The 14,500-nt window shown below is 42.2% G+C and overlaps 1 protein-coding gene across 2 annotated transcripts; it reads left to right on the forward strand.

The window, feature by feature from the left end:
- The first annotated feature begins 372 nt into the window (after window positions 1–372).
- LOC108619467 (Nostrin) lies at window positions 373–14,152 on the forward strand. Of its 2 annotated transcripts, none has more exons than XM_089474159.1 (7): window positions 373–496; window positions 9,225–10,887; window positions 11,051–11,136; window positions 11,867–12,092; window positions 12,154–12,903; window positions 12,966–13,076; window positions 13,150–14,152. In XM_089474159.1, exons 1-7 carry the CDS (start codon window positions 471–473, stop codon window positions 13,918–13,920), a joined length of 3,633 nt encoding a protein of 1,210 aa, XP_089330285.1. In that variant the 5' UTR covers window positions 373–470; the 3' UTR covers window positions 13,921–14,152. The 2 variants fall into 2 exon arrangements, with proteins under 2 accessions (XP_089330285.1, XP_089330286.1); XM_089474160.1 differs by lacking the exon at window positions 373–496 and adding an exon at window positions 3,714–4,591.
- Window positions 14,153–14,500: the final 348 nt, after the last annotated feature.

Raw genomic sequence — 14,500 nt, forward strand, 5'->3', positions numbered from 1 at the left:
CTCTTCAGCGCGCTCTACCCGTGCCAGCTCTTGAGGCATGGGATATGACAGGCCAAGTGAGAAGATGAATTTCTATGATGAATTGCTAAGTAGCTGATCTGAATTATAATTATATAAATATAATTATAGTTGTTGAGTTGCTAATTTAATTAAAATCAATCAATTTACACTAAATTTGCCAATGTGTCTATTTGAGTTGTGCTTATGCTGCCCTGGCTAGGGTATCTGTGCAGCTGCTCTTAAAACGTTCTCATTGGTTCTGCTTTGACGTTTGGTGCTGCTGTCGACGCGTCGCTGCTACTGCGACGTACTGTGGCTGCTGTTGCTGCTGCTGCTGCTGCTGAGGTTGCCGTTGGCTGCGCTTAGTCTGCCGTTGTGCGTCGTTGACGTCGCCTCGACGTATTTTAGCTGTATTTGTGAACCGTTCTAAATTTAGTTGGGATACGCAGCGGCCGCGAGGGGCGCATTAAATGCCGACGCCGTCGTCGACGTCGACGTAAATTCTGTGTTCACTTCATTAAAATATCGTTTATTTTCGGTAATTCGCTTTTACATAACGCACACGCGTAAATTAATGTTCAAATTGGACTAGTTTTTTTGTTATTTATTTCATCTTTTTTTTTTTTTTTTTTTTTTTAATTATTGTGCCTGTGTCAAATGTGCGAAGAAACAACAACAAAACGCAGTGTGATCTAAATCTTAATTTATATTATTCATTTTCGCTTTGACTAATGGTTCCCGCACCTGTGACAGTCCGCGAAATCAATGGATTTTCAATAGAGCAAAACAGATTGCAAAACCCATGTCTTGTAGAGCCCATAACAATTGTTATTATCTATAGACGATAGGGACTGCTGCACATTACCGTTACAAGAACATTTGTATCGACAAATCAAAACATGTTCTCAGCTCTATAGATATAGCCCATAAATACCGCCCATGTTCGCCGACCTTCAGATCGCACAGAACTTGAGCTTGTGAGAGATGCGCAACAAAAACGAGAACAGAAGAAGAAGAAACAAAAAACATTGAACATATTTTGATGATGGTCAGACGTGTGACAAATTACAAGATCTGCATCTTGTGCAACTGCAACACATTTAGATACAAATGTATCTTTTAGTCGTTACGTGGCTTTTACGCACTGCACTTTCCGTGAGATGTTTTTGTGTTTCTTCTGCTTTTCTGTTTCGGCAGCCAAATGCATTTTATGATGATCCACATCTTTGATTTTCCAAATGAAAATCTAAACATTTCGGACTCTTGAAATTGTGCCAATTATTTTGTTTCACTTTCGGCCAAAATAGAACACAATAAAACGGTAGCAGTTTCATGGTATTTGGACGCTCTATCTCACATAGTTCTTATTTTCATGGATATAGATATAGATATAAATGTATATGTATGTATGTATGTTTTTGTTGTGCCCTGTGCCATCATTTCGCTGTCGACCCTATTTAGCATAAGCCGTGAGGCCCTTCGAGTCTGTTCTAGTCATCAATTTATGTAGCGCCGTAACCGTTAGTTAATTCTTTGTGACCGGACCAAGCATTGTTAATTAGTCGCCTCTTTATTTCATTCTCTCTCTCTCTCTCTCTCTCTCTCTCTCTCTCCGTATCTCTGTCTCGCTCTTTTGCCGAACGAAATAACAACAAAGTTGGACAAGAGGCAGCATCGAATGACAGCGACATAAATCCAACATGCATAGTTCTCGATCGAACAAAAGACAAACAACAACAACAACAACAACACGGAACAACATGAATAGAAAAACATCGCAACATTCCAATGGGTCAAGCAAAGCATAAGCCGTCTATCCAATTGGAATCAAAATACAACTGCAGGCAATGCTGCCCATTTTCTAAAAAAAAACAAGCAAAATCAATTGTCATCATAGAGTGAGAGAGAGGAAAGGGGTGGGAATGAGAGTGAGAGTGTGAGTGTGAGTGTGAGTGGGCTGAGGTGAGAAGTGCAATTGTCACATAGCGCAGGCAGCTTTTGTCTGTCGGCCAACGCTGACATTTGCCGATTGCTATGCGCTGGCCGATGTCATTGACTCTTCGCCCGATTGTAAATTGTTTAAACTTTACAACAGCAATGATTGAACCCAATGAACTGCCCTGTCGCTGAGGTTAATTATGTTAAGTGACGCACATCTCATGTTTCTTACAATTCGTAAACAATTTTCGCGTGGCTTAGATTGACTTAGAGCTACAAATTTCCGGAACGAAACATGTGATACGAAAATCTGATGTACGATCGTACACTTAGTCACTGCAGATCTCTGGCTCTCTAGTTGATAATACATATAAGTATATTTACATATTTATTTTTCTATTTTTTTTTTTTTGCCAGATAAAGATAAAACTGGCAATCTCGTTCGCAATCTGGAGCTAATCAGCTGGCTTATATAAGAGACTCGACTCCTATCGCCCACCAAATATACGTATTCATGCATATCTCTCTCTCACACACACACTCTCTCTCTCTCTCTGTCTCTCCTTATATCTCGTGCTGGACAACTTAAATGCTGGACAAACACGTCCTATAGCCCCTGGCCGACTATCAAGAATGTTTCGATATAAGAATTTTTTCTGAAATAGCTAAATGAACTGCCGATTCTGAGTGTTGTGTTATGACATGGTACCCACACACTCACACAGAGACAACGACACCGACACTGACACCGACACCTATTATCACATTGTGCAAATAATACGAATTTCGAGAGACAACAACAACAACAACAAAAACAATTAAATATACCTCATTAGGTGAACATCTCACATTGTGATCGTCCCGCCCGACCTTTCGCGTTTGTCGCAACATTTTTGCGCGATAAGTTGCAAAAATATTTGCTTAAGTGAAACAGAAAGTGCCGCAGACCGAATTCACTTCAAAAACGCGCCGATAATATATGTATATATATAGTATTTAAATGTGCATGTTATGCTCTGCAATATTTGACAATATATATTCAATATATGTACATATTTATTCATTATATACATGTCTGGTTATTCATATTCATTTATGGGAAACTTTTATCCAAAAGAATTTTGTACAAAACTTTTTCTACTCGAGAAATACCTCAATTTCACTTCTTATTTTCGCTTCCACTTAATTTCCACATTTAATTGTGGAATTCAAGAATTTTGTATTACATATTTGTACACATGTATATAAAGAGAGAGGGAGAGAGAGAGATTTCATAGATCAATCGTTGACTAAAATATTTTTCGAAATTAACTTAACAAATATCTTAAATTTCTCTTCTTTCTTAGCATTCCAACTAATTTACACTTTTGATTGTGGAATATATAGAACTTTTGTTTATCAATGTTTCACTTTTTGTGTCTCTCATTTATTTTCCATACTCACTTGTAGAACTAAATATATATATAGAACTTTGGTGTGTGATTTTCGAGCACAACTCAAAAAGAGATAAAATCAATTTCTCTTTTTGCATTCCACGCATTTTTACAATTACTTGTGGAATTAAAGATATCTATCTATGACTGAATTACTATTACTAAACTATCCGCCTAGAGCTCTTTGCTTAAAGCAGATTTCTTATCAAGTATTATTATGTTCTATTTTTATATTCTGCTTTTAATTCTTAGGCAAACAATTCGTAATCAAATTTAATATACAGTTACTGGCTTGGACTTTACAGATCAAGCAATCAGAAGAAAAATCTTAAATATATCTATTTTGATTTCTATACATATAAATATATATATATATATATATATATATTATATTTGCCTTTTCTGAATATATTTTTAACAAGAATTTGTTTATCGTGCAGCACTTATTGAGATATATAGAGCATATCGTACCGAAACTCAAAGATGCAAAACCAGAGAAGAAACCTAGAGAAATTTGAAAAATTTGTGAGTTCTATTCCAGATAAGATAAACTGCATAGAACGTGTCTCATTCTTTTCAACTTAAATAACAGATTAATTTCGAAATTTAAGAAATAAACTCAAGCAAATAGATTGTCACACAGAGTGTGCACAGCTATAGAGTATTTTTTGATAGAGCTCGAATAGAGCTAGCTGAACTTTTATGATTTTCTACAAAACTAAAAGACATCTATTAGAATTACTTGATTCCACATATGACAGATTGTCATAACTCTCTGAAGTTCGATGGCTCTACATATACTATTTCCAGTGGAAATGGGTCGAACTGGGGCGAACTGGGGCGTGCTGTGGCATAGTTTCCTAATGATCTAATGATCTCAACGATCTAATTTTGGAAATGGGCTTCTGGAAACTGTGCGTCTAACAAAGAAAACATTAGTGTGCCATGGGATCACTTAGTTTTATCTCGATATATTCAAACATATACACACACACACACACATCTATATAGCCATGTCACAGTAGTCCATTTTTCAGCTGTCAATCAGTTTTGGAATACAACATCTAGTCGAATTCTTTGCCTTTTCGCTTTCAGTTGACTGTAAATTTAGTTCATATTTAATGTACGAGATTTGGTAAAAAGCTAAACAAAAATTATCCATAATACAAATTCCAGTAAAATAGTCCAAATTTGACGAACGTTAGCAGATGCATTAAATGGTAAATCCAAGCTCATTTATTCTAGCTAAACAATCTAAACTAAGCTGAACTAAGCTAAGCTAAGCTAAACTAAACGAAACGAAATGAAACCAGAAACCACAAACCAGAGCGTAACAGAGCGCTGTTAACTAACAGAGCGCGCAGTCGACTGTAGCCAGGCTGTTGTTGCTTAACATTGTTGCGAGTGAGGAGGGGCGTTCGCCTCAGGCGGTGACCTTGGCACTGGCCACGCCCACAAATTGTGGCTATGGCATTATACGTCCTATTTATTAAGCATAAATTGCCAACACTGTGGGTGGGGGCAATTGGGCTAAAAAGGGATGCCGCAAAGGATTTTCAATTGGCAAGTGTTGTTGTTGTTGCAGCAACAGCTTCTCTGGCTGCAATTGCAATCGCGCCTATTTATAGCTGAGCGGAGTGCAGTGCCTGCGGCTAGCCGCGACTCCACTGATTGTTTTCAGATGATGTTTTTCTCATTTCATTTTATTTTTCTGCTTTTTTTTTTTGTTATCCGTCTGGCAATAATTTATGTTATTTGTCTCTAAAGCCCGGACCCGAGCCCGAGCCCGAGCCGAGCTCGCATAATTGCGGGGTTTCGCTTGCAGCGGCCTCTCGATGCGCCCCGTGCAATTAGCCTCTGCCACTGTGAAGTCGCTGCTGCAACTTCAGCAGGTTCATGCGGCTGCCTCAAGTGGCCCTTCGTCTTGTTGGCCAACTCAGTGGCAAGGGCGATGGCGAGGGCAAAACCTTTGACTGCGGCGAGGGCCGACTTTTGCTCAGATATGGGCCCTGTTCATTAGCTCAATTGTTTGCTCACTTGTCACACTCCAGTTCAAGTTGCACTCCATTAGCCAGATACGTGCCACATCAGTGCTTTACGCTCGCAGCATTTCTCTTTGTTAACCTTTCTTCTATCAGCAGCTGGCTGGAGCTGGGCGGGATTGAGTGGCGAAAGGCTGCTGCGATGCTCCCAGACTAACACTAATACCAGAAGAGAACTAGACTTTACTCTGTTTATCGACTTATCTATCTGTATATAAACAAGTGAGCATGAACGACTGCTCAATACAATTACTAGTACAGGCTTAAAATGTATAAGAGGTATAAATATGTATAGATAGAGGATGTACGTTAAAAAAGTGGAAGATATCTATATAATATATATAGTATATATAGATAAAGGATGTACGTGGAAAAACATGTTCACACATGCACATGCATATATAAAAGTTATATATATGTACATAGAGTTATACGTATGCATATATTGTATTTCTGTCTTTCATAAAGTTGTCTCTCTCTCTCTCTCTGGTATAAATTGACCTCCTTCCACTTTCATTAGAAAGGAAAGAATTTTTAAAATATGAATATTACACATATTAAACATATGCTATATTCACTATACTGTACATGTATATATATTCTGTTATATGTATGTACTACATGGAATTTATTTATAGAGAACTCCGATTTCAACTTTGCTTTGAATATGTATAGTTAAGATATTACAGTTCTAATGATGTATATGTAGCATTTATATATGGTTATTATCTATAAGCCATTACATACATATGTATGTATAAGTGTATACATATAGAGTACCTTAATGTAGATCAATCTTTGTTAACTCGTCTAGACTCAAATTTATTATGCTATATCATGAAATTTTCACCGTTAAATTTACATGCATATACATTAAATATTTATACTCTACTTCATCACATGTTCCAACCAGTACTTAATTCATATTTCAAAAATGATCTAAACCAGTCAAAAGGGACTTGCACCGTTCAGGCTTGGAACACTGTTCCATGCATTGGAATTTCTATGAAAAATAAAACTTCTCAGACTTTCTTAGATAAGCTTCAAATATCAGGGCATTCGCTAGTTGAGCTAAATTTTCCAACATGTGTTCACGTGTTCTCTTTGCAAATTACAAATGCAATTAGCTTTAACAACAACTATAACAACAATGCAAGTCAACAACAGCAGCAAAAACAACAACAACAACACTAAGAACAACAACAGTAATATCAACAATAGCAAAATGTAATTAAATTGTTTAACTTACTACGGTTTCGCTTGTTGGCATCATAGAATAGAAATCGCAAAAGCGTTAACTGTTGCAAGCAGAGCGCAATTAATAACCAGATAAACCCGAACCCGAGCCCGAACTCGAACCCGAACCCGAACCCGAAACCGGGCACGAGTCCGTACCTTGGCACCTTACGTCGATATTCACTTACAGCGAATGGCACAAGTATACACCGATCACATACATACATACATACACGTCATACATATACGTATATGCATATGTGTGTGTGCGTGTATTGAAATTTCATAATAGTAAACAGTGCAAGGCTCCATCAGCCACAGTTGCTTTTAAAGTTCGCATTTAATTGGCTGCTCTGCCTCGCTTCGCCTTGCCCTTCCTCCACGCTCTCCACCCACTTTCCATTGTAAGCTTGACGCAGGCACATGCATACATACATATGTATAAACATAAATACGTACATACATACATATGTATTTATCTGTAAATAGAGTCATATATGCAAACAAATATGCATGCCTATACGTGTATTTAAGCGCACGTACAGCTATACACTGGGCAAAATTCTATTAAATAGTTAAAAATGCCATCAAATATCAACTGTAAAAGCTTTTTAACTACAACAATCAACAAGCATACATATATGTATATGCATAGATACATGTATGTATGTGGCTGAACTCAGCTAACGGATATGAACTTTTTCTCAGTGTATCGTTTAGCGAATGATAGAACTACATAGCAGTCTGCTTGATGGCGTGCTTGGTCTTAGCATTGATCACGAAAAGCACGTAGCTTACATACATACATACATATTCATATAGATAGCATGTAAATTCAAAATATGTACATATGTGTTTAAATAACAGTAAAATTTATTTTATTTACAGTTGCAAAAACGATTCATTTAGATCAAATTAAAAATCTGAAAAAAAAAAAATAAAAAAATGCTGGTATGCAGAGCATGCGATAGTCGTATAAGCTCAGTTTAGCGACCTCGCCTAACTGGAAAGTAAATAGTTCATAAATAAATTATTTTCAATAATTACCAACACAATTGCAAGCAAAATCAATGAAACGAAAATGGCACAAAGAACAAGCAATTTTCGGTTGCTAATAATGCTCAGCCAAAATATACCCTGCTAAGCATGCACTAATTTATATAAATATACATACATATGTACATATCAGATGTATAAGTATGTATATGCATACGTATAGGATATATAGGATATTAATATATCATATACAAGATAATTTTGTTTAAGTTTTATTCATCTGATTTAGGTTTTGTCCAGACATTCTGTGAATAGGGTATAAAAGCCATAATTCGGTGGCATACCAAATATTATCTTCCAATACATACATATGTATGTATGTATATGTATGCGTCTGTGGCATAGCTGTGCATGTGTTATGTCGATGCTTAAGAAGCAAAATAGAGAAACGCCGAAGACGGACGCGTCGCTGAGGGCGGCGCAGTTGCTGTCAATTCCGATGCCAACGCAGCGATTCTTGACAAAACAAACGCACATCACTGTTTAGCTGTGGTCTTCCTCTGCCTCTGCCTCTGCCTCTGACAGTGTCTTTTTTTTGCCTTCGCCTCTGCCTCTTCTTTATGCTTCCACACCAATTCTTAATGCACTCTTTGACTGTCCGCTGTCGCTGCCTTCATCGCCGTGGATCAATAAACAAACAGTTTTGTAATCTCTACCTGCACTAAAAGTGGAGCAAAAGAGCACTGATAGAGGGGGGTCGTGTTCGGCGGGTCGCCATGTCCAAACTGAGTATTAATGTGTGTGTGCTTGTGTGTACATGAATACATACATATGCATGTAAGCCTTACAGCATAGGCAGGGGTCAAATAATGCAACACTTGCTTGTTAGAAAGAGAGCGAAAGTGCGTATGTGTCTCTTTTATTGTTCTTTTTTGACTGCAGCTGATTCTTATGTTTCGCTTGCTCTTTCCCCCTTTTACCAATTCCTTATTAGTGTGTGTGTGTCTGGGCATGTATGTACATACATACATATATTTAGGTGAGCGTCGGCCTAGCGTTGTTCGCGTTTTATGTTTTATGAGCATAGGGTATTTCAAGCATATACATAAGTTGAATGCGATTAATTAAATCTATCAGCTCAATTCGAAATGTATTATATATGCTTTGTAAGATATTTTATTGTATGGCTATCTTAATGTTTTAATTTATACACATATACATACATATATACTACTTGGTGCTACCGTACTCTTATCGCTTAAAGGGTGTAGAGGAGTCGTGCTACTTTTCGAAGTCAGCCCGAGTTGCCTGCAACAACAACAACGTGAAAAAACCTTCATCATTTGTGTTTATTCTTTTGCTTTGGCTTCCTTCGGCTCCGACGTTTCTCCACTTCGCCTTGCTGTTGCTTGCTTCTGCACTTGCCGCCTGTTCCAGTTGCGTTCTCCACTCTCAGTTTTTCGACAATTAGCGGTGCGCACGCAATGTGAATGCGCATATGCGAGACTCGTGCAGTGCCGTTAGATCGAATTTGAATCGAAAGTCTAATCTAAAATATTTATTTAAATAATTCGCGCAGAACGATGAATCATTTGCGTGTGCATAAGTTTAAATTGGGTGGCAAGGACAATGCGGCAATGGCCGAAATTCCTTCCACTAACGCCTCCGCGGACAACAACAACAGCCTCAACAATAACAACAACCACAACAGCAACAATAATAATAATGGAAACAGTGCAAAGGGATTCCTCACACGCATCAAGAGGTACTCGGTGCTGGGCAATAAACTCAGCCGCCGCCACTTAGGCAGCATGACCTTGCCGGGTGGCGGCGGCTCCGGCAAGGATCGTTCCGGCTCGCCGGGCAAATTGGCCACCGGCAGCTACAACATGACCGGCAGCAACTCCGAGGATCATCGCCTGGAGATCGGGGCACCCATTCTCATATCGACCACAACCCTGGACACCGATCGCTTCGGTGTGACCGAGGCGCGTCTTAAGCAGATCGGCGGCGGCATTGCCAAGACATCCTCCATCGTGCGCACCCTGACGCCGCGCAGCTCCGACGAGGAGGAGTTCGTGGACGCGTGTGGCACGCCGCAGGCGGATCATCAGTCAGCCGGAGATGGCATCGAAATTGATCATTTTGTGACACCGACGCATCAGCCTGAGCACAAGCTGTCGCCGCCGCCCACACCACCACCGCCGCCACCACAATCAGCACCACCGCCGCCAGCAGCATCAGCAGCAGGAGCAGCAGCAGCTGCTGTGGAGCCGCCCTTTCGACGTCCGCGCATTGCCCGACAACAGCAATCGCAATCAGTGCAGAATCTGCATCGCTCCGAACTGAAAGTCTACTTACACAAGTCGCCGTCGATGACGCTGGACCTGAACGTGACGGCGCCGCCGCAGCTGGGCCTCAATCTGCCCGAGCTGCCGGAGCTATATGGCGCCAGCGAGCTGAGCCTGGCGGCCAGCGAGAACAAGGAGAACCACAGCACACCGCAGCGTGAACAGCGAGCGACTCAGACGCCCGAGCCGAGCCGATATATGGATGGCTTCAATAGCATTGACTCCTTGCAGCGGCTGACAGCGCAGCAGGGCTCCAAACAGAGCTTGGGCAGCTGCCGCAGCAGCCGGAGCCGCAGCAGGAGTCGCAGCCGCAGCAGAAGCAGAAGCCTGTTGAGCAACAGCCAGATCAGCATCACGGATGAATTTGACTTCGATCTCAAGTCCGTTAGCTATACGAGCCTGAACGCCCAAAATCTGTTCGTGTCCATTGACGAGCTGCAGGAGATAACCCGGCAAATCAACGAGACGGAGGACTTCAATCGGGAAATCGATCTGGAGTACTGCACGCATCGGGATCAGCTGCGTCCCAATGAGCGTCGCATTACACTGCTGAAGAACAAGAACCAGCGCCTGATCAGCTTCAATCACAACAAGGAGAAGCTGCGCAAGGGCTGGCACGGCATGAAGCACTGGCTGGGCGAGGAGAGTACCAAGCTCAAGGAGGTGGTGCGTCAGCAAACACCACTCAAGCGCGTGGCCCAATCCCAATCCAAGGTCAATCTCAATCAGTCCACGACCAGTGGCAACCGCCAGTCGATGTCGCCGGATCGCAGTCGTGACATGACCGAGAGCTGTGAGGATGTCACGGAGCGCACCGACTATGATCCTTCGCTGTCGCAGAACCCCAGTGAGGAGGACTTGTCCCCGAATGCCAAACGGTTCAAAGACGAGGTACAGCCAGAGAGGCTAGAGCATTGTTTGGTCCACATTCCCGGCTAAATAAATCATTCATATCACTCACTATATTTATACTTGACAATCATACTCATAGCTCTTTCTCTCTCTCTCTCTCTCTTTCTCTCTCTCTCTATCTCTGTTTCTTCCTCTCTAATAGGGGCAAAACGGCTTCGAGGAGCTCCGACGCTATGTCAAACAGGGCGGCGACTTCAGCAAAGAGCTTATATTCGTTCTGCAAGAGCGGTGAGTACTATGGAAAGGAATTCGTTTTTATGATAGTATTAAAGATCTCCATAGACGACTCTTGAGATTAGTGTTGATACCCTCTGATACCCTGACATCATTGTATATTAGAGTATAACAGGATTCATGGCAGAACCCATAAAGTACATACAATATATTTTATAGATCAGATTGACGAGCTGAGTCGATATAACCATGTCTGTCTGTCCGTCTATTTGTGTGAACTTGCTAATCTCGTAAACCACAAAAGCTAGAGACTTGAAATTTTAAATGCATATTCTTGAATACTATAGGCAGTACGAGTTGATTATTATTTTTTGATAAGTCATTCCATTTGCTTATTATCGATATTCCATAAATTAACTTCGGTTTTTAAGAGCAGCTTGAATATCATTAGAGCTAGAGACTTCATATTCGCTGTGCAGGTTCGTGTAATGAATGCAAGGACTTAGCAATTTTTGTAATTTGGATACCTCGCCCCGACGCCCCAAATTCGGAAAGACTCATATTTCAAATACTAGAGACTTGCGGTTTTTCAAATACACAAATTTGAATGTTATAATCAGAAAGCTTGATTTAGACCCTCTATCTAGAAGAAAAGTTATTCAATAAATAAGTCCCATGGTAAAGCGCAGTTAGGATCTCTTTACTGGAACCCCCTCAATGCAGCAACTCTTCCAGATAATAATATATGTATTTCTCTTACTATCCTCCATATATGTATATATAGCGCTGACTCGGAGCTGATCTATTCAAAGTCGCTCTCGAAGTTGGCCAACAAACTGAACAAAGCGGGTCGAGAGATTCCTGGCAGCGTGGCGGATGCCTGGCGTGGAGTTGCTACAGAAATGGAAAGTCGCAGCGACATCCATCGCCAGCTGGCAGTCTCGCTGACCGATGAGCTGGTGAAGCCGTTGAAGACAGTCGTGGACAATCACCACAAGACACGCAAAGCGGTAAGTGCTGCAAGCGAATCCCTTGTTGATCATCGAATCTAATCGGAGCTCATTTGACCAGGTCGAAAGCAATGTGGACAAGGCGGCTCGTGTGCTGAGCGAGTGGCGTGTGAGCGAGGCGAAGGCCAAGAAGGCCTCGCACACGGCCGCCCGGGAGAACGAGAAGCTGCAGGATGCGATGCTGGACGTGCGCATACAGAAGTCGCCGTCGATAGCGCTGCTGCATCAGGGCCCCAACAAGCTGGCCGCCGAGAAGGAGCTGAAGTCGGCCGAGAAGGACTGCGCCAAGCTGGACAACAAGCGCAAGAAGGCCGAGGAGGCGGTCAAGCGGGCGGACGTCGAGTACTACACGCTCTGTGTGCGCGCCGAGCGTGCCCGGGTCGACTGGGAGATGGCCGTGCTGCGCGGCTCCTCGCAGCTGCAGAGCAGCGAACAGCATCGCGTGGGCAACATGCACAACTTTGTGCAGCAATACGCTCGCCTCATCAACGACATGAATCCCATTCTGGGCAGCCTGACGAGCAGGCTGCAGCAGCAGCTGGACGCCTGCAACGTGGCCAAGGATATGCAAGTGGTGCGCAACATACGCCGCAACTCGGAGGGGCCCAGCGAGCAGCTGCTGCCGGACTTTTACTGTGAGCACACAACGCTGGCCATGAACCGGGAGCGGCGCAAGCACTCGCTGATCAAACTGCTGCAGCTGGTCAAAACGGATTTGGAACGCGAGCGACGCTCCCGAGACGGACTGCGCGGCCTGTCCCAGTCGCTCAACAATCAGGAGCATCAGAATATTACCGACAAGCTCTACCACGTAAGCTCTATCTACTGCAGCTAATGCTTGGTGCTTTGTGACTCACTCAGATTTCACTCTAGATACGCTCGATGCTGACCTATCTGGAAGGAGCACGCTTGAAGCTGCATACGGCGCTGCTGGAGCTGGATCACAAGCCGCGCACTACGCATCCGTTGGCCCAGCACATACAGGTAAGCTGAGAAAGGAAATATAGTATATGTAAATATATATATTTCAACAAACATTTATATATCCACTATGTAGATAACGCGCGATCGTACTGGCCTGCAGCAGAGCATCCTGAAGGTGCCCAACTGGATGAAGAACAACGACAAGACGCAGCAGACGAATGCATTGTTGTCGCAGGACACTAGCGATGGCGGCGTTGCCACCGACCAGGATGACTATGCACAGCTGCAGGCGCAGACAAACAGCTCCTGTGCAAACATTAACGTCGTGGCCGCGCCCACCTCGGCGCTGCTGAAGCACTTTAATCGTAGCAAGAGCAACATTGAAAACTTTACCAGCCAACCAAAGATAATCTCGACAACCAATGCATCGCTGGCGGCGACAACTATAACTGCTGCGGGGGGTGCGGCAGGCAGGTCCAAGACGCTGACCAGTGGCCAGACGAACGGACGCACAGACGATCGCGGGCAGGCAGACGGCGGCTCCAATCAGCAGGACTCTGACTTTGATGAGTTTAGTTCGCAGGATGAGGACGAGGGCGATGCTGAGCCGCAATCGGTACAGAATTTCTATCAAAACACGCAGGAGGTGCAAAGCTCGTCGATGAGCTCCCAGGGCGCCAATAGCAATTTAACCAGCGTCAGCTCGAAGGATGGCGGCCAGTGCCAGGTGCTCGGTCGCTGCAAGGCCCTCTACAGCTACTCACCGAAACTCTACGACGAGCTGGAGCTGACGCCCGGCGACATCATTGAGATTCATGCCAAACAGGACGACGGCTGGTGGCTGGGCGCATTGCGCAATCAAATTGGCATCTTTCCGGCGACCTATGTGGAGGACTGTACCTAGCTACCGATCTATATAAGTCACATAGTTGTGTAAGAGTTTGTGTGACTGGAGACTTAAGTCTGTGTGAGTGCGTGAGTGCATGTGTGTGAGTGTGCAGTGTGTGTGTAGAGAGTATGTGGGAGCGTGATACTGGAGGAAAGTCGAATTGTATTTGATTTCGTTTATCTTCCTTTTTAATATACATCATATATCATATATATACATACATATATATATATATTCTTACAACGAGCTTTAAAGGTCTCTGCATTAAAATATCTAAATTTTAACTAAAGAAACACAATTTGTATTGGAATCATACTATTATTATTATTATCATTATCATTATTATTATTATTCGTAGTTCCCAATTTAGCCATTTCTCTTGCACACCTATTTGTGACTCTGTGTAGTTGTCGATATAATTAAATATGTTTTTTTTTTTGTTAGTATACAAAGAAAAACTACTTACATATATAATACACAAATTAATATATATATTAAATATAAACATAAAAAAATATAAATATAAATATAAATAAGTCATGTTTTCCTTGGAGCTATTCTATGTAGGTACACATATAGAGATGGGTTCAAGGAA

The sequence above is a fragment of the Drosophila arizonae genome, chromosome X (genome assembly GCF_054131065.1).
Source record: "Drosophila arizonae isolate 15081-1271.41 chromosome X, UAZ_ARI_1.0, whole genome shotgun sequence".
NCBI lineage: Eukaryota > Metazoa > Arthropoda > Insecta > Diptera > Drosophilidae > Drosophila > Drosophila arizonae.

What these genes read in the sequence shown, in the direction of transcription:
- LOC108619467 (XM_089474159.1), top strand. Translation starts at nt 471, where the DNA reads ATGCCGACGCCGTCGTCGACGTCGAC. An exon ending in CCAAACGGTTCAAAGACGAG is followed by an intron (nt 10,888 to 11,050) that starts GTACAGCCAGAG and finishes CCTCTCTAATAG; the next exon opens with GGGCAAAACGGCTTCGAGGA. An exon ending in ACCACAAGACACGCAAAGCG is followed by an intron (nt 12,093 to 12,153) that starts GTAAGTGCTGCA and finishes TCATTTGACCAG; the next exon opens with GTCGAAAGCAATGTGGACAA.